The sequence below is a fragment of the Salvelinus fontinalis genome, chromosome 15 (genome assembly GCF_029448725.1).
Source record: "Salvelinus fontinalis isolate EN_2023a chromosome 15, ASM2944872v1, whole genome shotgun sequence".
In the NCBI taxonomy this organism is placed as follows: domain Eukaryota; kingdom Metazoa; phylum Chordata; class Actinopteri; order Salmoniformes; family Salmonidae; genus Salvelinus; species Salvelinus fontinalis.
The window spans coordinates 5,034,270-5,057,075 of NC_074679.1; the positions used below are offsets into that span (position 1 = coordinate 5,034,270).

At 44.0% G+C, this 22,806-nt stretch overlaps 1 protein-coding gene across 9 annotated transcripts in view; it reads right to left on the reverse strand.

Annotated features, from left to right (window-relative positions):
• The window catches only part of pacs2 (phosphofurin acidic cluster sorting protein 2), a 127,099-nt gene extending 104,730 nt beyond the window's left edge, over positions 1-22,369 (reverse strand). For 3 of the 9 annotated variants that reach the window (XM_055862486.1, XM_055862485.1, XM_055862487.1), the window contains exon 1: positions 21,771-22,366. In XM_055862486.1, coding sequence (XP_055718461.1) covers positions 21,771-21,886 — 116 coding nt within the window. In that variant the 5' untranslated portion in view covers positions 21,887-22,366. Of the gene's footprint in view, positions 1-21,770 lie in introns of all 9 variants that reach the window. The other 6 variants (XM_055862482.1, XM_055862481.1, XM_055862489.1 and 3 more) reach the window with 4 other exon arrangements.
• Positions 22,370-22,806: the final 437 nt, after the last annotated feature.

Consider the following 22,806-nt stretch of genomic DNA (forward strand, 5'->3'; position numbering starts at 1 on the left):
CTGAGACACAAAGCACTGCACCACATTGGCAGCACGCGACGGACAGGAAGTTGCCACCTCTCTCTCTCTCCTCGTGTATTTACTACGACACCCAGAAGGAGAACCTCTCTGCCCCTCTCCTATATATCGTCTTTTATATATTATGAGCGCAGCTGCTAAAAGAGTCCTATGTCCAGGTCGAAAAGCAGACTGGTACACATTAAGAATAGAATGAGAAATTTAAAAAATATATATATAATTCTTAGCTGAGAGATTTCCAGTGATTCTAATATTTTAGCAAGACAAGCTAGATTAGAAATTTGGCGGTAGTTATTCCAGGTCAGAAGGAAGTCGTCCTTCCTAAAGGGGGAGGACACACCTACCAGGTGTCTTAGGGACAGCACCAGAAGCAATTGTTAAATATAAGGTTAAACAATTAGAGGGGGGGGGGGGGGGGGGGGGGGGGGGTAAGCTGCAGAAGAAAGGGATCAAGTGAATCAGCTGCAGTGGATTTAAAAAATATATATTTATAAAATGTTTTGCAAGTCACTTAGTACATCATTGACAGGAAATAGTTAAAATAATAATGATAAATAAATAAATAAAATGTGTGAGTGCCTGGAAGTGCATCATTCACTGTCATCTGTTTAGAGGTGAATAATGGCCTATCATTATTATGCACTCTAGTGCGGTGGTGTATTTAACCCTTGTGTGGTGTTCAGGCCTGTGGGAACCCTTTTCAATGTTAACTAAAAGAAAAATGATACATTGAATAACATGTAAAGGAACACATTTTCATTGGTCACCTCCCTGACCAAGGCCCTTCTGCCCCGATTTGATTGGTGGAGTACTGCAGAGATGGTTGTCCTTCTGGAAGGTTCTCCCATCTCCACAGAGGACCTCTGGAGCTCTCAGAGTGACCATTGGGTTCTTGGTCACTTGACCATGGCCCTTCTCCCCCGATTGCTCAGTTTGGCCGAGCGGCCAGCTCTAGGAAGAGTCTTGGTGGTTCCCAACTTCTTCCATTTAAGAATAATGAAGGCCACTGTGTTCTTGGGGACCTTCAATGCTGCAAAAATGTTTTGGGTACCCTTCCCCAGATCTGTGCCTCGACACAATCCTGTCTCGGAGCTCTACGGACAATTCCTTCGACCTCATGGCTTGGTTCTTGTGAGAAACTGTGAGACATTATATAGACAGGTGTGTGCCTTTCCAAATCCATGTCCAATCAATTGAATTTACCACAAGTGGACTCCAATCAAGTTGCAGAAACATCGAAACACGAGTCTCCTAGCAAAGGGTCTGAATGCTTAGGTAAATAAGGTCTTCTTTTTTTTTATTTCTAAAAACCTGTTTCCGCTTTGTTTCTTAGCATTTTTTTCAAATCAAGAAATCATTTAAAAAATGTAAAAAACACATTACTCTCTATTTGAGTTGCACCCTAATCAGTCTGACGAAATGACAGTTAATTAGATTGTTGAACCAAAGGTCCCATGCCAAATGGCATCCTATTCTGTATAATGTACTACTTGTTAGTGCACTATATATATGGAATAGGGTGCCATTTGAGACGCACAAAATGTCTAAATCACGCTCCCAACAGTAATTCCCCTTCAGACAAAAAGGTTCCTCCTCATGTCAGCTAATCCTTAATTGCTTGTCACTCTGGAGTATGAATGGTGGTTAAATGGTTAAATACTCAGATGATAAGTGAATGAGTTGCATAATAACAGTTGGTGAGAGTCAAACAAGTACATTACACTGGTGAAATTAACCTTCCAAAAGCAACCAGGCTCTCTCAAAGTTCAACCCTAAAAATCACTCTTTTTTTTTTACATACAATTACATTTTTTACTTGGGACACTTACAGAAGACTCTCTAGCCTGCCCTGGTCTCAGATCTGTTGGATTCATGTCTTATGGTCATTGACACGCCAAACAGGAGTTTGACAAGACAGCACAAATAGACTGGGACCAGGCTAGCAGGGGTCTGTGATGCCAGAAGACAGACCAGGACCAGGCTAGCAGGGATCTGTGATGCCAGAAGACCAGGACCAGGCTAGCAGGGATATGTGATGCCAGAAGACAGACTGGGACCAGGCTAGCAGGGGTCTGTGATGCCAGAAGACAGACTGGGACCAGGCTAGCAGGGATATGTGATGCCAGAAGACAGACTGGGACCAGGCTAGCAGGGATCTGTGATGCCAGAAGACAGACTGGGACCAGACTAGCAGGGGTCTGTGATGCCAGAAGACCAGGACCAGGCTAGCAGGGATCTGTGATGCCAGAAGACAGACTGGGACCAGGCTAGCAGGGGTCTGTGATGCCAGAAGACCAGGACCAGGCTAGCAGGGGTCTGTGATGCCAGAAGACAGACTGGGACCAGGCTAGCAGGGGTCTGTGATGCCAGAAGACAGACTGGGACCAGGCTAGCAGGGGTCTGTGATGCCAGAAGACCAGGACCAGGCTAGCAGGGGTCTGTGATGCCAGAATACAGACTGGGACCAGGCTAGCAGGGGTCTGTGATGCCAGAAGACAGACTGGGACCAGGCTAGCAGGGGTCTGTGATGCCAGAAGACCAGGACCAGGCTAGCAGGGATATGTGATGCCAGAAGACAGACTGGGACCAGGCTAGCAGGAATATGTGATGCCAGAAGACAGACTGGGACCAGGCTAGCAGGGGTCTGTGATGCCAGAAGACAGACTGGGACCAGGCTAGCAGGGGTCTGTGATGCCAGAAGACAGACCGGGACCAGGCTAGCAGGGATATGTGATGCCAGAAGACAGACCGGGACCAGGCTAGCAGGGATATGTGATGCCAGAAGACAGACCAGGACCAGGCTAGCAGGGATATGTGATGCCAGAAGACAGACTGGGACTGGGCTAGCAGGGGTCTGTGATGCCAGAAGACAGACTGGGACTGGGTTAGCAGGTGTCTGTGATGCCAGAAGGCAGACTGGGACCAGGCTAGCAGGGATCTGTGATGCCAGAAGACAGACTGGGACCAGGCTAGCAGGGGTCTGTGATGCCAGAAGACCAGGACCAGGCTAGCAGGGGTCTGTGATGCCAGAAGACAGACTGGGACCAGGCTAGCAGGGGTCTGTGATGCCAGAAGACAGACTGGGACCAGGCTAGCAGGGATATGTGATGCCAGAAGACAGACTGGGACCAGGCTAGCAGGGATATGTGATGCCAGAAGACAGACTGGGACCAGGCTAGCAGGTGTCTGTGATGCCAGAAGACAGACTGGGACCAGGCTAGCAGGGATCTGTGATGCACATAAACTACCAGTATAATACGAGTGGTGAGGTCTCGAGGCAGCACATAAACTACCAGTATAATACGAGTGGTGGGGTCTCGAGGCAGCACATAAACTACCAGTATAATACGAGTGGTGGGGTCTCGAGGCAGCACATAAACTACCAGTATAATACGAGTGGTGGGGTCTCGAGGCAGCACATAAACTACCAGTATAATACGAGTGGTGGGGTCTCGAGGCAGCACATAAACTACCAGTATAATACGAGTGGTGGGGTCTCGAGGCAGCACATAAACTACCAGTATAATACGAGTGGTGGGGTCTCGAGGCAGCACATAAACTACCAGTATAATACGAGTGGTGGGGTCTCGAGGCAGCACATAAACTACCAGTATAATACGAGTGGTGGGGTCTCGAGGCAGCACATAAACTACCAGTATAATACGAGTGGTGGGGTCTCGAGGCAGCACATAAACTACCAGTATAATACGAGTGGTGGGGTCTCGAGGCAGCACATACTACCAGTATAATACGAGTGGTGGGGTCTCGAGGCAGCACATAAACTACCAGTATAATACGAGTGGTGGGGTCTCGAGGCAGCACATACTACCAGTATAATACGAGTGGTGGGGTCTCGAGGCAGCACATAAACTACCAGTATAATACGAGTGGTGGGGTCTCGAGGCAGCACATACTACCAGTATAATACGAGTGGTGGGGTCTCGAGGCAGCACATAAACTACCAGTATAATACGAGTGGTGGGGTCTCGAGGCAGCACATACTACCAGTATAATATGAGTGGTGAGGTCTCGAGGCAGCACATAAACTACCAGTAAAATACGAGTGGTGAAAATAAAAATGAGAAGAGTGAGTGAATAAGGAGATGGAACGAAGGCAGGCAGCCAATAAGGCGTGGCGGCGAGGCAGGCAGCCAATAAGGCGTGGCGGTGTTGTGCAGTGACGCTTAGTAGAATCAGCTGAAAGCAGGATTGATCGGCCTGCAGAGAGAGAGGGTATCAAAGCACATCAGGAGGTGACGGGTGGACATCTACATCCCAAAGGGAACCCTATTCCCTATATAGTGCCCTATTCCCTATTTAGGGAATAGGGCTCTGGTCTAAAGTAGTGCACTATAATAGGGAATAGGGCTCTGGTCTAAAGTAGTGTACTACATAGGGAATAGGGCTCTAGTCTAAAGTAGTGCACTATATAGGGAATAGGGCTCTGGTCTAAAGTAGTGCACTATATTAGGGAATAGGACTCTGGTCTAAAGTAGTGCACTGTATAGGGAATAGGACTCTGGTCTAAAGTAGTGCACTACATGGGGAATAGGGCTCTGGTCTAAAGTAGTGCACGATATAGGGAATAGGGAGCCATTTGGGACGCACACTAGTAAGGTAACGGTTGCTCTCGCCAGTCCTGTCCTGCCTGCCCTCTAGGACCTGCAGTCTCAGCAACCTGGTGTGTGTGTGTGTGTGTGTGTGTGTGTGTGTGTGTGTGTGTGTGTGTGTGTGTGTGTGTGTGTGTGTGTGTGTGTGTGTGTGTGTGTGTGTGTGTGTGTGTGTGTGTGTGTGTGTGTGTGTGTGTGTGTGTGTGTGTGTGTGTGTGTGTGTGTGTGTGTGTGTGTACTCACGGTGGTGTTGGATGTCTCTTATATAACAGCAGCAACGCTTAGTGAATGACTGACACATTCCAGCAGTTACATCATCTTCTGGACACTAAACCATGACATCATACATCTCCACGGTCTAGTAATCCTTCACATAGTATTATAGTAGTTATATATACATAGTATTATAGTAGTTATATACACATAGTATTATAGTAGTTAGATACATAGTATTATAGTAGTTAGATATACTTAGTATTATAGTAGTTAGATATACACTGCTCAAAAAAATAAAGGGAACACTTAAACAACACAATGTAACTCCAAGTCAATCACACTTCTGTGAAATCAAACTGTCCACTTAGGAAGCAACACTGATTGACAATACATTTCACATGCTGTTGTGCAAATGGATAAACAAAAGGTGGAAATTATAGGCAATTAGCAAGACACCCCCCAATAAAGGAATGGTTCTGCAGGTGGTGACCACAGACCACTTCTCAGTTCCTATGCTTCCTGGCTGATGTTTTGGTCACTTTTGAATGCTGGCGGTGCTCTCACTCTAGTGGTAGCATGAGATGGAGTCTACAACCCACACAAGTGGCTTAGGTAGTGCAGTTCATCCAGGATGGCACATGAATGTGAGCTGTGGCAAGAAGGTTTGCTGTGTCTGTCAGCGTAGTGTCCAGAGGATGGAGGCGCTACCAGGAGACAGGCCAGTACATCAGGAGACGTGGAGGAGGCCGTAGGAGGGCAACAACGCAGCAGCAGGACCGCTACCTCCGACTTTGTGCAAGGAGGAGCACTGCCAGAGCCCTGCAAAATGACCTCCAGCAGGCCACAAATGTGCATGTGTCTGCTCAAACGGTCAGAAACAGACTCCATGAGGGTGGTATGAGGGCCCGACGTCCACATGTGGGGGTTGTGCTTACAGCCCAACACCGTGCAGGACGTTTGGCATTTGCCAGAGAACACCAAGATTGGCAAATTCGCCACTGGCACCCTGTGCTCTTCACAGATGAAAGCAGGTTCACACTGAGCACATGAGCACATGTGACAGACGTGACAGAGTCTGGAGACGCCGTGGAGAACGTTCTGCTGCCTGCAACATCCTATAGCATGACCGGTTTGGGGGTGGGTCAGTCATGGTGTGGGGTGGCATTTCTTTGGGGGGACGCACAGCCCTCCATGTGCTCGCCAGAGGCAGCCTGACTGCCATTAGGTACAGAGATGAGATCCTCAGACCCCTTGTGAGACCATATGCTGGTGCGGTTGGCCCTGGGTTCCTCCTAATGCAAGACAATGCTAGACCTCATGTGGCTGGAGTGTGTCAGCAGTTCCTGCAAGAGGAAGGCATTGATGCTATGGCCTGGCCCGCCCGTTAACCAGACCTGAATCCAATTGAGCACATCTGGGACATCATGTCTCGCTCCATCCACCAACGCCACGTTGCACCACTGTCCAGGAGTTGGCGGATGCTTTAGTCAAGGTCTGGGAGGAGATCCCTCAGGAGACCATTCGCCACCTCATCAGGAGCATGCCCAGGCGTTGTAGGGAGGTCATACAGGCACGTGGAGGCCACACACACTACTGAGCCTCATTTTGACTTGTTTTCAGGACATTACATCAAAGTTGGATCAGCCTGTAGTGTGGTTTTCCACTTTAATTTTGAGTGTGACTCCAAATCCAGACCTCCATGGGTTGATAAATTTGATTTACATTGATCTTTTTTGTGTGATTTTGTTGTCAGCACATTCAACTATGTAAAGAAAAAAGTATTTAATAAGAATATTTCATTCATTCAGATCTAGGATGTGTTATTTTAGTGTTCCCTTTATTTTTTTGAGCAGTGTAGTAGTTAGATATACATAGTATTATAGTAGTTAGATATACATAGTATTATAGTAGTTAGATATACATAGTATTATAGTAGTTAGATATACATAGTATTATAGTAGTTAGATATACATAGTATTATACTAGTTACATATATACATAGTATTATACTAGTTAGATATACATAGTATTATACTAGTTAGTTCTAGCATCTTCCTCAGCTTGGGGATACTACATCATGTCTAGCACACATTATTCAATAAAACAATGAATTACAGGACATCTATGGGCTGGTTAGCCTTCATTTTGATGTGTGGATTCCCAACATCAACAATGCTACCCATTTAGCGGACTGCTGCCAGCACCACCACCATCAGACTGCCAGTCGTCCTACTCTACATTCCCTGTGCGGTGCGATCGGTGCGAGGGAGCTGCAGGAAAAGGGGACAAAGAGCTGAGTGTTCAGATACCAGGGACTCCAAGAGTTAGTGTCCCAAATGGCACCTTATTCCCTATTTAGTGCACTACTTTTAACCAGGGCCCTGGTCAACAGTAGTGCACTACATCGGGAACAGGGTGCCATTTGGTACGGTGGTAAAGTGACATCTCAGCATTCTCAGACCTCCAACACACAGGACAGAATAGGACTGTTAGTCAGCCTACTGGGGGCCAGCTGCTACTGTTCGAGGGCCCACTCAACCCCTCCTCTGTCTCAACACACACCCTGCTCTGTGTGTCAGGGGGGTCACACAGGGTTCACTACAGCACAGCACTGATAGCACACACACACACACAGGGTTCACGATAGCACGCACACACACACACACACACACACACACACACACACACAGGGTTCACGATAGCACACACACACACACAGGGTGTACGATAGCACGCACACACACACAGGGTTCACGATAGCACGCACACACACACACACACACACACACACACAGGGTTCACGATAGCACGCACGCACACACACACACACACACACACACACACACACACAGGGTTCACGATAGCACACACACACACACAGGGTTCACGATAGCACGCACACACACACACACACACACACACACACACAGGGTTCACGATAGCACGCACACACGCACACACACACACACAGGGTTCACGATAGCACACACACACACACACAGGGTGTACGATAGCACACACACACACGGTTAGAGCGTTGCACTAGTAACCAAAAGGTTGCTAGATCGAATCCCCGAGCTGACAAGGTAAAAATCTGTCGTTCTGCCCCTGAACAAGGCAGTTTAACCCACTGTTCCTAGGCCTTCATTGTAAATAAGAATTTGTTCTTAACTGACTTGCCTAGTTAAATACAAATAAACACACACAGGGTTCACGACAGCACAGCACTACTGTTCAGACAGACAGACTGTTCAGACAGACAGTTCAGACAGACAGAGACAGTTCAGACAGACAGCGACAGTTCAGACAGACAGAGACAGTTCAGACAGACAGAGACAGTTCAGACAGACAGACTGTTCAGACAGACAGACTGTTCAGACAGACTGTTCAGACAGACTGTTCAGACAGTTCAGACAGAGACAGTTCAGACAGACAGAGACAGTTCAGACAGACAGAGACAGTTCAGACAGACAGAGACAGTTCAGACAGACAGAGACAGTTCAGACAGACAGAGACAGTTCAGACAGACAGAGACAGTTCAGACAGACAGACTGTTCAGACAGACAGACTGTTCAGACAGACAGACTGTTCAGACAGACTGTTCAGACAGACTGTTCAGACAGACTGTTCAGACAGACAGAGACAGTTCAGACAGACAGAGACAGTTCAGACAGACAGACTGTTCAGACAGACAGAGACAGTTCAGACAGACAGACTGTTCAGACAGACAGACTGTTCAGACAGACAGACTGTTCAGACAGACAGACTGTTCAGACAGACAAACTGTTCAGACAGACAGACTGTTCAGACAGACAGTTCAGACAGACAGTTCAGACACACACACAGCTCTGCAGTAGAGTGGAGTACAGAACAATATTTAATGTTGAGAAATCAAGGGCCTAAGGAGAACCATCCACTGAACGAAAGCCTCTTCTGACAAAGTGACCGGGTCAGTGGAAAGTGGTGACAGCCAGATGTTGTAGAAGTGACAATTCCCCTGTCAGCCATTCTCCTGTTGCCTATAGGCTAAGAATCACTCGGAGTAAACCAATGATGAAGCCTGAATATACACCCACATGTTGTTTCATGAGCCGAAATAAAAAGATCCAAGAAATGTTCCACAATGCACAAAAATCTTCCCTCAAAATGTTGAGCATAAATTTGAATACATCCCTGTTAGTGAGCATTTCTCCTTTGCCAAGCTAATTAAAACACCTGACAGGTGTGGTATATCAAGAAGCTGATTAAACAGCGTGATTACACAGGTGCACCTTGTCCTGGGGGACAATAAAAGGCCACTCTAAAATGTGCAGATTTGTCACAAAACAATGCCTCAGAGGTCTTAAGTTGAGGGAGCGTGCCACATTGACATGCTGACTGCAGGAATGTCCACCAGAGATGTTGCCAGATTATTGAATGTTCATTTCTCTACCATAAGCCGCCTCCAACATTGTTTTAAAGAATTTGGCAGTACGTCCAAATGGACACAGAACCGCAGACCGCATGTATGGCACCGTGTGGGTGAGCCGTTTACTGATGTCAACGTTGTGAACAGAGTGCCCCATGATGGCGGTGAGGTTAATGGTATGGGGCAGGCATAAGCTACGGACAACGAAAACAAATGTATTTTATATATCCCAATTTGAATGCACAGAGATACCATGAAGAGAACCTGAGGCCCATTGTCGTGCCATTCATCCGCTCATGTTTCAGCATGATAATGCACGACCCCCATGTCGCAAGGATCTGTACACAATTCCTGGAAGCTGAAAATGTCCCAGTTCTTCCATGGCCTGCATACTCACCAGACATATGACCCATTTGAGCCTGTTTGGGATGCTCTGGATCGACGTGTACAACAGTGCGTTCCAGTTCCCGCCAATATCCAGCAACTTCATATCCAGCGTTGCATGAGGCAACGGATGGTCACGCCAGATACTGACTGGTTTTCTGATCCACGCCTAATGCTGTGGCGGTCACGAAATTTCACCATCCTGTGATTGTCAAGCAAATAACCGCAGGGCTCATTGTAATTGACCGTTAAATTCACACCTAGCCTACAAGCCACTGATGTGGAACATCTACATTTTTTAAAAGTAAAATAAATCCATGGAATATAGTCTGCTCCGTCACAATAAATCCATGTAATATAGTCTGCTCCGTCACAATAAATCCATGTAATATAGTCTGCTCCGTCACAATAAATCCATGTAATATAGTCTACACCGTCACAATAAATCCATGTAATATAGTCTGCTCCGTCACAATAAATCCATGTAATATAGTCTGCACCGTCACAATAAATCCATGTAATATAGTCTGCACCGTCACAATAAATCCATGTAATATAGTCTGCTCCGTCACAATAAATCCATGTAATATAGTCTGCTCCGTCACAATAAATCCATGTAATATAGTCTGCACCGTCACAATAAATCCATGTAATATAGTCTGCACCGTCACAATAAATCCATGTAATATAGTCTGCTCCGTCACAATAAATCCATGTAATATAGTCTGCACCGTCACAATAAATCCATGTAATATAGTCTGCTCCTTCACAATAAATCCATGTAATATAGTCTGCCCCGCAACAATAAATCCATGTAATATAGTCTGCTCCGTCACAATAAATCCATGTAATATAGTCTGCTCCGTCACACTAAATCCATGTAATATAGTCTGCTCCGTCACAATAAATCCATGTAATATAGTCTGCTCCGTCACAATAAATCCATGTAATATAGTCTGCTCCGTCACAATAAATCCATGTAATATAGTCTGCTCCGTCACAATAAATCCATGTAATATAGTCTGCTCCGTCACAATAAATCCATGTAATATAGTCTGCACCGTCACAATAAATCCATGTAATATAGTCTGCTCCGTCACAATAAATCCATGTAATATAGTCTGCTCCGTCACAATAAATCCATGTAATATAGTCTGCACCGTCACAATAAATCCATGTAATATAGTCTGCTCCGTCACAATAAATCCATGTAATATAGTCTGCTCCGTCACAATAAATCCATGTAATATAGTCTGCACCGTCACAATAAATCCATGTAATATAGTCTGCACCGTCACAATAAATCCATGTAATATAGTCTGCACCGTCACAATAAATCCATGTAATATAGTCTGCTCCGTCACAATAAATCCATGTAATATAGTCTGCACCGTCACAATAAATCCATGTAATATAGTCTGCTCCGTCACAATAAATCCATGTAATATAGTCTGCACCGTCACAATAAATCCATGTAATATAGTCTGCTCCGTCACAATAAATCCATGTAATATAGTCTGCACCGTCACAATAAATCCATGTAATATAGTCTGCACCGTCACAATAAATCCATGTAATATAGTCTGCTCCGTCACAATAAATCCATGTAATATAGTCTGCACCGTCACAATAAATCCATGTAATATAGTCTACCTACACCGTCACAATAAATCCATGTAATATAGTCTGCACCGTCACAATAAATCCATGTAATATAGTCTGCTCCGTCACAATAAATCCATGTAATATAGTCTGCTCCGTCACAATAAATCCATGTAATATAGTCTGCTCCGTCACAATAAATCCATGTAATATAGTCTGCTCCGTCACAATAAATCCATGTAATATAGTCTGCACCGTCACAATAAATCCATGTAATATAGTCTGCACCGTCACAATAAATCCATGTAATATAGTCTACCTACACCGTCACAATAAATCCATGTAATATAGTCTGCACCGTCACAATAAATCCATGTAATATAGTCTGCACCGTCCCAATAAATCCATGTAATATAGTCTGCTCCGTCACAATAAATCCATGTAATATAGTCTGCTCCGTCACAATAAATCCATGTAATATAGTCTGCACCGTCACAATAAATCCATGTAATATAGTCTGCACCGTCACAATAAATCCATGTAATATAGTCTGCACCGTCACAATAAATCCATGTAATATAGTCTGCTCCGTCACAATAAATCCATGTAATATAGTCTACCTACACCGTCACAATAAATCCATGTAATATAGTCTGCACCGTCACAATAAATCCATGTAATATAGTCTGCTCCGTCACAATAAATCCATGTAATATAGTCTGCACCGTCACAATAAATCCATGTAATATAGTCTACCTACACCGTCACAATAAATCCATGTAATATAGTCTGCTCCGTCACAATAAATCCATGTAATATAGTCTGCACCGTCACAATAAATCCATGTAATATAGTCTGCTCCGTCACAATAAATCCATGTAATATAGTCTGCACCGTCACAATAAATCCATGTAATATAGTCTGCTCCGTCACAATAAATCCATGTAATATAGTCTGCACCGTCACAATAAATCCATGTAATATAGTCTGCTCCGTCACAATAAATCCATGTAATATAGTCTGCTCCGTCACAATAAATCCATGTAATATAGTCTGCACCGTCACAATAAATCCATGTAATATAGTCTGCACCGTCACAATAAATCCATGTAATATAGTCTGCACCGTCACAATAAATCCATGTAATATAGTCTGCACCGTCACAATAAATCCATGTAATATAGTCTGCTCCGTCACAATAAATCCATGTAATATAGTCTGCTCCGTCACAATAAATCCATGTAATATAGTCTGCACCGTCACAATAAATCCATGTAATATAGTCTGCTCCGTCACAATAAATCCATGTAATATAGTCTGCACCGTCACAATAAATCCATGTAATATAGTCTGCTCCGTCACAATAAATCCATGTAATATAGTCTGCTCCGTCACAATAAATCCATGTAATATAGTCTGCTCCGTCACAATAAATCCATGTAATATAGTCTACACCGTCACAATAAATCCATGTAATATAGTCTGCACCGTCACAATAAATCCATGTAATATAGTCTACACCGTCACAATAAATCCATGTAATATAGTCTACACCGTCACAATAAATCCATGTAATATAGTCTGCACCGTCACAATAAATCCATGTAATATAGTCTGCTCCGTCACAATAAATCCATGTAATATAGTCTGCTCCGTCACAATAAATCCATGTAATATAGTCTGCACCGTCACAATAAATCCATGTAATATAGTCTGCACCGTCACAATAAATCCATGTAATATAGTCTGCACCGTCACAATAAATCCATGTAATATAGTCTGCACCGTCACAATAAATCCATGTAATATAGTCTACACCGTCACAATAAATCCATGTAATATAGTCTGCTCCGTCACAATAAATCCATGTAATATAGTCTGCTCCGTCACAATAAATCCATGTAATATAGTCTGCTCCGTCACAATAAATCCATGTAATATAGTCTGCTCCGTCACAATAAATCCATGTAATATAGTCTGCACCGTCACAATAAATCCATGTAATATAGTCTGCCTACACCGTCACAATAAATCCATGTAATATAGTCTGCACCGTCACAATAAATCCATGTAATATAGTCTGCTCCGTCACAATAAATCCATGTAATATAGTCTGCACCGTCACAATAAATCCATGTAATATAGTCTGCACCGTCACAATAAATCCATGTAATATAGTCTGCACCGTCACAATAAATCCATGTAATATAGTCTACACCGTCACAATAAATCCATGTAATATAGTCTGCTCCGTCACAATAAATCCATGTAATATAGTCTGCTCCGTCACAATAAATCCATGTAATATAGTCTGCTCCGTCACAATAAATCCATGTAATATAGTCTGCCTACACCGTCACAATAAATCCATGTAATATAGTCTGCCTACACCGTCACAATAAATCCATGTAATATAGTCTGCCTACACCGTCACAATAAATCCATGTAATATAGTCTGCACCGTCACAATAAATCCATGTAATATAGTCTGCTCCGTCACAATAAATCCATGTAATATAGTCTGCACCGTCACAATAAATCCATGTAATATAGTCTGCTCCGTCACAATAAATCCATGTAATATAGTCTGCACCGTCACAATAAATCCATGTAATATAGTCTGCTCCGTCACAATAAATCCATGTAATATAGTCTACACCGTCACAATAAATCCATGTAATATAGTCTGCTCCGTCACAATAAATCCATGTAATATAGTCTGCACCATCACAATAAATCCATGTAATATAGTCTGCTCCGTCACAATAAATCCATGTAATATAGTCTGCACCGTCACAATAAATCCATTATTTATTTTGGACAGGTCTAAAGAAACATGATATGAAGAAAATGTAGTCTATTACAGAAGAACAGAATAGCATACTGTGAGTTGTCCTTGTGTTAGGGTCCTGATCTGGCTATGCCAAATGGCTGCGGGCTACAATTCATTTGCTTAGCATTTCGTGGTAGTATTTTATAGTATGAAGAATACAATTGAACAAAGCTGAATAAAATAGAAAGGATATTTTCTCCAAAGGATTTGAGGGAGTGCGGACATACGGCTATTCTGTGTTGAGCGGTTAACAAAGAGATAGTTACTCCTATATGCTTCATTTAGAGTTATTAATGTAACTTTAGTTGTTCTACGTTGGGCTATATGTGCTGATTTGTAATACATTGTAAGGCTGCATGATGTGACTCAAATGATGATTTGAAAATAGTTGCTTGAAAGGCATGAGCTCTGCTTTGTTTTTTTGCTCAGGCTGTACACACTTCATCAGTCTCTCATTCGCAATTTGCCAAGCACTTGATAATGCCTCTAATTTCACGGCGGCATCCCCTTTGTGTCACATCATGCAGCCTTACAATGTACACAGAATAGCCGCATGTCCGCACTCCCTCAAATCCTTTGGAGAAAATATCCTTTCTATTTTTTTATTACCCTAAAAAAACATCCATGCCTTTTGTGGCCAGTGGCCGTTGTGCCCTTCTCCCTGAGTGCTGCGCGCTCCGAAGCACCTCTCACTCACATGGCTCTCCATCACGTGATCGGGTCTTTCTCACAGGCTACAAGTGAAGACAGACACATCGGGCACTCAACTGCGCACGTCTATTATCCAATTCCGAGCTGCATATTGGAGATATTGGAAGAACTGTCCACATATACATTTAGTCAGCTAACAAGATGAGTCGAACCTAACGAACAGCAAAAGCACTAGCCTATGTCAATCTACAATCGCCCATAGTACAACATTTGACCTATTCTATTCTGTGTGAGAAATAAATATTCCAAACATAGTCTGGGACAGTTGTGGGATGCGATAGATCCCCAAATTAATACAACCTTTAGCATGAAAAAAATAAACATTTTTACGCAATATGGCTGACGCAACAGATCAGAACATTTAGCTTAAAACGTTGATAAACTATTAGGCTATTTCTTCACATTATAAACGCAGCAATGCGCACATGGCAGTAGGATATAAGTGTGAATGTTCCATTAGCGGGACAACACCATTATTAAAAGTGGCCGCAAATGCCATTATGCATGTAATGCTTTTATTTTAAAAGGTGCATTTTTAAACTTGAAACTCACACGCTGCTTATGTATGCCAGTTAGGCTCTACACCCCTTGTAAAGCGGATTAATGTGCTTAATTTTAAGAAGTTATTTGGCCACTTTAGTTGTGATACAAACCTTGTCAAAACATATAGGCCTATGGGTTAGGCTACATGAGGTGTGCAACTATGATTCGGAAAAAATGTAAAGGAAAAAAAGGCTGTTTCTTATGCTGGGCATCATTCACATGGGATAATATATCATTCACAAGTGATAGGCTAATATTGTCACCCATCTTTTTATTTAACTAGGCAAGTAAGTTAAGAACAAATTATTGTTTACAATGACGGCCATCAGACTATTCTTGATGTAATCTTGTCTTTACATGAACTAAATAATATCTATGTGTGAAATTTGTTTTGATTTAGAATGGACCATTATCTCTGTCCTTGTCTCAAAACAGGGAGAGGGGGGGAAAGACATGTCATCTATGCACTTAAATAGCGAATGGAGGATGCTTTTCTGTGGTTTATTTTCATGCCAGCCTGGTATGCTATACTCCTGTTGTAAAGATAAGCAATGTGCTTAATATTAGAAAAGTTGAGAAATAAATATAGTAGGCTTAGCCTGTAGGACGCTGATGGCATCCTCCTCTTTTTAATAGAGGCCATCACTCTGTTTTCTCACGCAATTGCAGAGCCGATAGAAATGTTGAGCAACATGAGCTCATCGGCTCTCATGAAGTGTTTGATTAGATTTCCGATTACATTTTGTATTGATGTCAGAGTGATTAGAGGGACAATAGAGTGCTGAGTATCAGGCAGTTAATTAAGCAAGTTTGGTCGGCTACTAATGATCATGAGCAGCATCAGAGCTTGGAGAAGCCTAAATACCGTGACTAAACGGTCACGTGGAATTTGACTGTCTTCATGACTCGTGACAGCTGATGTGGCAGTAATACGGTCACTGCAACAGCCCTATCCACGGCCCTACCTACCAACAGCCCTATCCACGGCCCTACCTACCAACAGCCCTATCCACGGCCCTACCTACCAACAGCCCTATCCACGGCCCTACCTATTTTAAGGTATCTGTGAACAGATGCATATCTGTTTTCCCAAGTCATGTGAAATCCATAAATTAGGGTCTAATGGATTTATTTAAATTGACTGTTTTCCTTATATGAACTCTGTAACTCGGTAAAATCTTTTAAATTCTTGCATGTTGCCGATTATATTTTTTTGTTCAGTATAGTTTAGTCGCAGGTAATTAACTACAATGACCATAATCCATTGCTCATCAACTTGTCCGGGTCTGTGTGGAGCAGACACAAAAAACGGAGAGAAGAGTGAAAGAAAGCGTGACGGTGAGGGACGGAGAGCAGTTGCATGATTGACAGTTGGTATTCGGCACAGGCAGCAAGCAGCTCTATAGAGATGAGACGATGACTTGGAATGAAATGTCATCCAATAAAACCAATGTAATAAACACAACGACCTCAAAATCAAAACGCAGAGGAGTCCCTCAGATCTCTGTTATATTAAACAGGACCCAGTGCAATGTTATACAGGCCTATAGAGTCAGGGTGGTGTTATACGGGCCTATAGAGTCAGGGTGATGTTATACAGGCCTATAGAGTCAGGGTGGTGTTATACGGGCCTATAGAGTCAGGGTGATGTTATACAGGCCTATAGAGTCAGGGTGGTGTTATACAGGCCTATAGAGTCAGGGTGATGTTATACGGGCCTATAGAGTCAGGGTGATGTTATACAGGCCTATAGAGTCAGGGTGGTGTTATACAGGCCTATAGAGTCAGGGTGATGTTATACAGGCCTATAGAGTCAGGGTGGTGTTATACAGGCCTATAGAGTCAGGGTATTGTTATACAGGCCTATATAGTCAGGGTGATGTTATACAGGCCTATAGAGTCAGGGTGGTGTTATACAGGCCTATAGAGTCAGGGTGGTGTTATACAGGCCTATAGAGTCAGGGTGGTGTTATACAGGCCTATAGAGTCAGGGTGGTGTTATACAGGCCTATATAGTCAGGGTGATGTTATACAGGCCTATAGAGTCAGGGTGGTGTTATACAGGCCTATAGAGTCAGGGTGGTGTTATACAGGCCTATATAGTCAGGGTGATGTTATACAGGCCTATAGAGTCAGGGTGGTGTTATACAGGCCTATAGAGTCAGGGTGGTGTTATACAGGCCTATAGAGTCAGGGTGATGTTATACAGGCCTATAGAGTCAGGGTGATGTTATACAGGCCTATAGAGTCAGGGTGATGTTATACGGGCCTATAGAGTCAGGGTGATGTTATACAGGCCTATAGAGTCAGGGTGATGTTATACAGGCCTATAGAGTCAGGGTGATGTTATTCGGGCCTATAGAGTCAGGGTGATGTTATACAGGCCTATAGAGTCAGGGTGATGTTATACAGGCCTATAGAGTCAGGGTATTGTTATACAGGCCTATAGAGTCAGGTTACTGTTATACAGGCCTATAGAGTCAGGGTGATGTTATACAGGCCTATAGAGTCAGGATACTGTTATACAGGCCTATAGAGTCAGGGTGATGTTATACAGGCCTATAGAGTCAGGGTACTGTTATAAATACCGATGACACTTTCAAATGGTTATATCAGAACTAACCATTTCACACCTCAGTGAATAGGACTGGACACGTTTATAAAAATGGGACACTGCCGTGCTAGCCAGAGTCCCAAATAGTTCCCTATTCTCTACACCTTTCACCAGGGCCCACAGCGCACTACTTTTGACTAGAGCGAGCCCCATGTAAGAAACAGGATACCATTTGCGACAAGAGGCCTAGCTTGAAGAGAGGAGCAGAAGCTGAGGTGCAGAGAGAGAAACATAAGGGAGGTGGGATCAATACAGAGTCACACTGAGCCAGTCCCGCGTGTGTCGATCTAACTCTAAATCAAGTGTCTACCGTAACTGTATTTGAGTAAATCTAGTGCAGATAAGCAATCTAAACGACACTACCTATAGCTTCCTCTTTTCGACAAAATACGTCGCTGTAGATCAGTGAAAAATAAATCAAATTGTTTAAAAGCTATAATATGTTACTTTTTGGGGGGGGGGGGGGGGCAACCTGACAGAATTCACATAGAAATGTAAGTTATAGATCTGTCATTTGTATTGTAAGTCAGTCTAAGAAGCAGTAGATCTGTTCTACGTGAGCTATTTCTATACTTCCCATTCTTAAGTTTAATTTTTGCATCTTTTCCTTTCGGTTTTATATAGCAGCTTCAAAAACGGTTGAAAATACAATATTTCTGGTTTGGAAAATATATTTCCACAGCGGATTAGATGGTGCAATGATTCTCAACACAAAGACTGCTTGTTTTGACACATAAACTGAACTGAGGCAAACTATTATAAATTTTAGCATCCAGGAAATGGCAGAGAGATTTCTGCATGGTGAACCTTTAACGGGTTGAAAGAAAGCTGTGTAATGAACACCAATGACATTTCACCAACATGTTTGTTAACGACGTCTCACAGAGCATGATATTGATTAGCCTACGGTATGTATGTCCAATGGAAGTCATGTGCCATACAGAAACAACTCTCAATTGACCCCCAATATACTGTCATGAAGACGTTATGGGTCAGAGAAGAGAGACCAATAGGAGATCAAATTTACAAAGGCTGTAAAAAAAAAAAAAATTATAATAAGATTTTCAAGAATGAACTCTGAAAATGATGCCATGGGTTTACTAGTATACAAGCCTAAACACACGCAGGGCGAATAACGTCCTGTAAGCAGATGAATACAGTGAAGTGTCTGTATTCATTAAGTGTCTCAGAGTAAGAGTTCTGACCTAGGCTCAGGTCCCTCTGTGTTCTATTATAATATTATGATCTAAAAAAGGTTTCAACAAAACTGATCCTAGATCAACACTCCAACCCTGAGAATGGATCTAGCAGCTGTCCTACTTTAGTACAGTGCCGGCCTGCCTGGATAAAGCCATGCATGACGTGATTAAAAACAGCTTCTAGCACCAAGTGTTGCTGAAAGTCATTCCAGCTTCATCAGAGAAACTGTCGAGAGTGTGTTGTCCAACCAAATGGCACCCAGTTCCCTACGGTGTAGTACTGTTCACCCTAGGATCCGGTCAAAAGTAGCGCACTGTGTCGGGAATACTTAGGTTGCCATTTGGGACGCGATCAGCGTTCAAGAGATTTCTGCTAAATCATTCTGTTTGTTTCAATATTTAGATTGAGATTTTGGAATCCATATTCCTGTTCTGCCATTGGACAAGGCCTATATTCCTGTTCTGCCATTGGACTAGGCCTATATTCCTGTTCTGCCATTGGACTAGGCCTATATTCCTGTTCTGCCATTGGACTAGGCCTATATGACACATTGGACTAGGCCTATATTCCTGTTCTGCCATTGGACTAGGCCTATATGACACATTGGACTAGGCCTATATGACACATTGGACTAGGCCTATATTCCTGTTCTGCCATTGGACTAGGCCTATATTCCTGTTCTGCCATTGGACTAGGCCTATATGACACATTGGACTAGGCCTATATTCCTGTTCTGCCATTGGACTAGGCCTATATGACACATTGGACTAGGCCTATATTCCTGTTCTGCCATTGGACTAGGCCTATATTCCTGTTCTGCCATTGGACTAGGCCTATATGACACATTGGACTAGGCCTATATTCCTGTTCTGCCATTGGACTAGGCCTATATTCCTGTTCTGCCATTGGACTAGGCCTATATTCCTGTTCTGCCATTGGACTAGGCCTATATGACACATTGGACTAGGCCTATATTCCTGTTCTGCCATTGGACTAGGCCTATATTCCTGTTCTGCCATTGGACTAGGCCTATATTCCTGTTCTGCCATTGGACTAGGCCTATATAACACAATAAGGTGCCTGAAAGAAATCAGAATCCCTTGATATGTTCTCCCTTGTTGCAGCACCAGATTACGTCATGTGACACTGGCTTTATGTTTCAGAGGTCTGTGATGTCTTGGCCCTCCAGTGGGCTACCACCCCTAGCCTGGCTGGAGGTCTGTGTTGCCTTGGCACTGCAGTGTGCTACCACCCCTAGCCTGGCTGGAGGTCTGTGTTGCCTTGGCACTGCAGTGTGCTACCACCCCTAGCCTGGCTGGAGGTCTGTGTTGCCTTGGCACTGCAGTGGGCTACCACCCCTAGCCTGGCTGGAGGTCTGTGTTACCTTGGCCCTCCAGTGGGCTACCACCCCTAGCCTGGCTGGAGGTCTGTGTTACCTTGGCCCTCCAGTGGGCTACCACCCCTAGCCTGACTGGAGGTCTGTGTTGCCTTGGCAATGCAGTGGGCTACCACCCCTAGCCTGGCTGGTGGTCTGTGATGTCTTGGCCCTCCAGTGGGCTACCACCCTTAGCCTGGCTGGAGGTCTGTGTTGCCTTGGCCCTCCAGTGGGCTACCACCCCTAGCCTGGCTGGAGGTCTGTGTTACCTTGGCCCTCCAGTGGGCTACCACCCTTAGCCTGGCTGGAGGTCTGTGATGCCTTGGCCCTCCAGTGGGCTACCACCCCTAGCCTGGCTGGAGGTCTGTGTTACCTTGGCCCTCGAGTGGGCTACCACCCCTAACCTGGCTGGAGGCCTGTGTTACCTTGGCCCTCCAGTGGGCTACCACCCCTAGCCTGGCTGGAGGTCTGTGATGTCTTGGCCCTCCAGTGGGCTACCACCCCTAGCCTGGCTGGTGGTCTGTGATGTCTTGGCCCTCCAGTGGGCTACCACCCCTAGCCTGGAGGAATCAGGCAGCCATCAGTCAGGCTGGTTTCAGCACCAGGCTTCCCTCTACCCTAAATAACATCTGACTTCCTCTTCAGAAGATGTTTTCATGTTTGGCATGACAACAACCATAAGTGGTGGAAGAATAGCCAACTCTCATGGTCCTGGAAATGCCAGCCATGTGGTCGTTGTCACGTCAGCCAAACATGGAAACATGTTAATACTTATCAGACCCGGCTGACCATCAGCAGATGTGGACAGCATCTTTGGCACTTGACTTGGACGTTAGAGAGATGAGGGAGTCCAAACCATAGAGATCTTTACTAAGGTCCAAACCTTTAAACTCAATTGGATGAGTGGCATCCATCTCTGTTTGAAACTCATTGGTCCTGGGACAAGGCTACTGGCTAGTTTAGCTATGCCTAAACTTTGGCAGAGAGAGAGTAGGCCTACAGCAGTGGTTAGCTAGCTAGCCGTTTAACTAAGGAAGAAACGTTCTGCAAGTCCAATTGAATAGGATAGTAATTGTCAAACATTTAGTCACACAGTCAATGCAATGGTGCTGGCTGTTCTTCTGATGCTACAGTACAACCATCACTGCAGCTCAGCAGCTGTATTATCCATCAGAGCAAACTGCCTGCTTGTCTTAGCACTATCAAGTATGTCAACGTATAGATGCTGTGGCGACAAGACGAGGAACACGACTTACCTCGGGATGCAACTCGGGGACGAGCCATCTATTTCCCATGTGGCGAACAGGTTCATCGGCACGGGTCTGTTGAGCGCCCCGCCACCGAAGCTCAGCCGGCCACTTCTCTCCGCCATGGTTCGTTATGAGTCTGCCTAAACGTCCACACGAACCGAGGCGGTACAAAATATATACCTATCTGAATCAAATGAATTTGTCTTGAAGTGCGTTGGTAAAAAAAAAAAAAAAAAACAGTTCTTCATGCGATTATATTCGTACAATGTGAAGTTAGTGCAGCAGGTTGTTCCGGACCAAATGCTCCTATGTCAGACTCGCATACACTGTTCCCTAGAACTGCAGTACTTTGCTCCCACTGCCACCCCCAGGAAATAACGTCATTGCTGGCCATGAACGCAGCATTCGTTCAGATCAGGACACAGGCTGGCGAAGTGGTATGCAAGCAATGTCCTTGAACCGCGCGGTTCATCCCAACCTACATGCAAAAATATGTCAAGAAAATGTAGAATTTGCAATGTATATGAATAGATGTATTGTTATCTCGCTTGAAGGCTCTGAAACAAGTGGAGTTACTACAAGCACACAGACATGCTACATCTTCACTCGTCTCCAAGCAACCGACTAGGCGCGGTCTGCAGGTGCACCTTCTCAACAAAATGTTTATTTTTTTGCTGCTTCCAAGATTAGTGCACATATTTTCTGCATTAACCCATTAATCAGCCCATTGAAATGTGTAAAAAAATGTATCATTGAGGATTGTCTCTACAGATATAAACATCATTCGGACTGTCGTACAGATGTTTGTTTTTTCTCCATTACATCGTTACAAGTTTGCTTCGGGTGACCTCGACCAATATCGGACCAAAGGAGTCTAACGTTACATCTTTGTCGAAGGACCTTCCGTCCGTGTTCTGTTTAAAGGGCGAAATGGCTCTGGAAGCCAAAAACAACGAAATAGTCCATCTAAAGGTGAATCGATTCTCAATCTCGTTACCATCTACTTTCATATCACATCAAAATAATTTCAGAAATGCCCCCC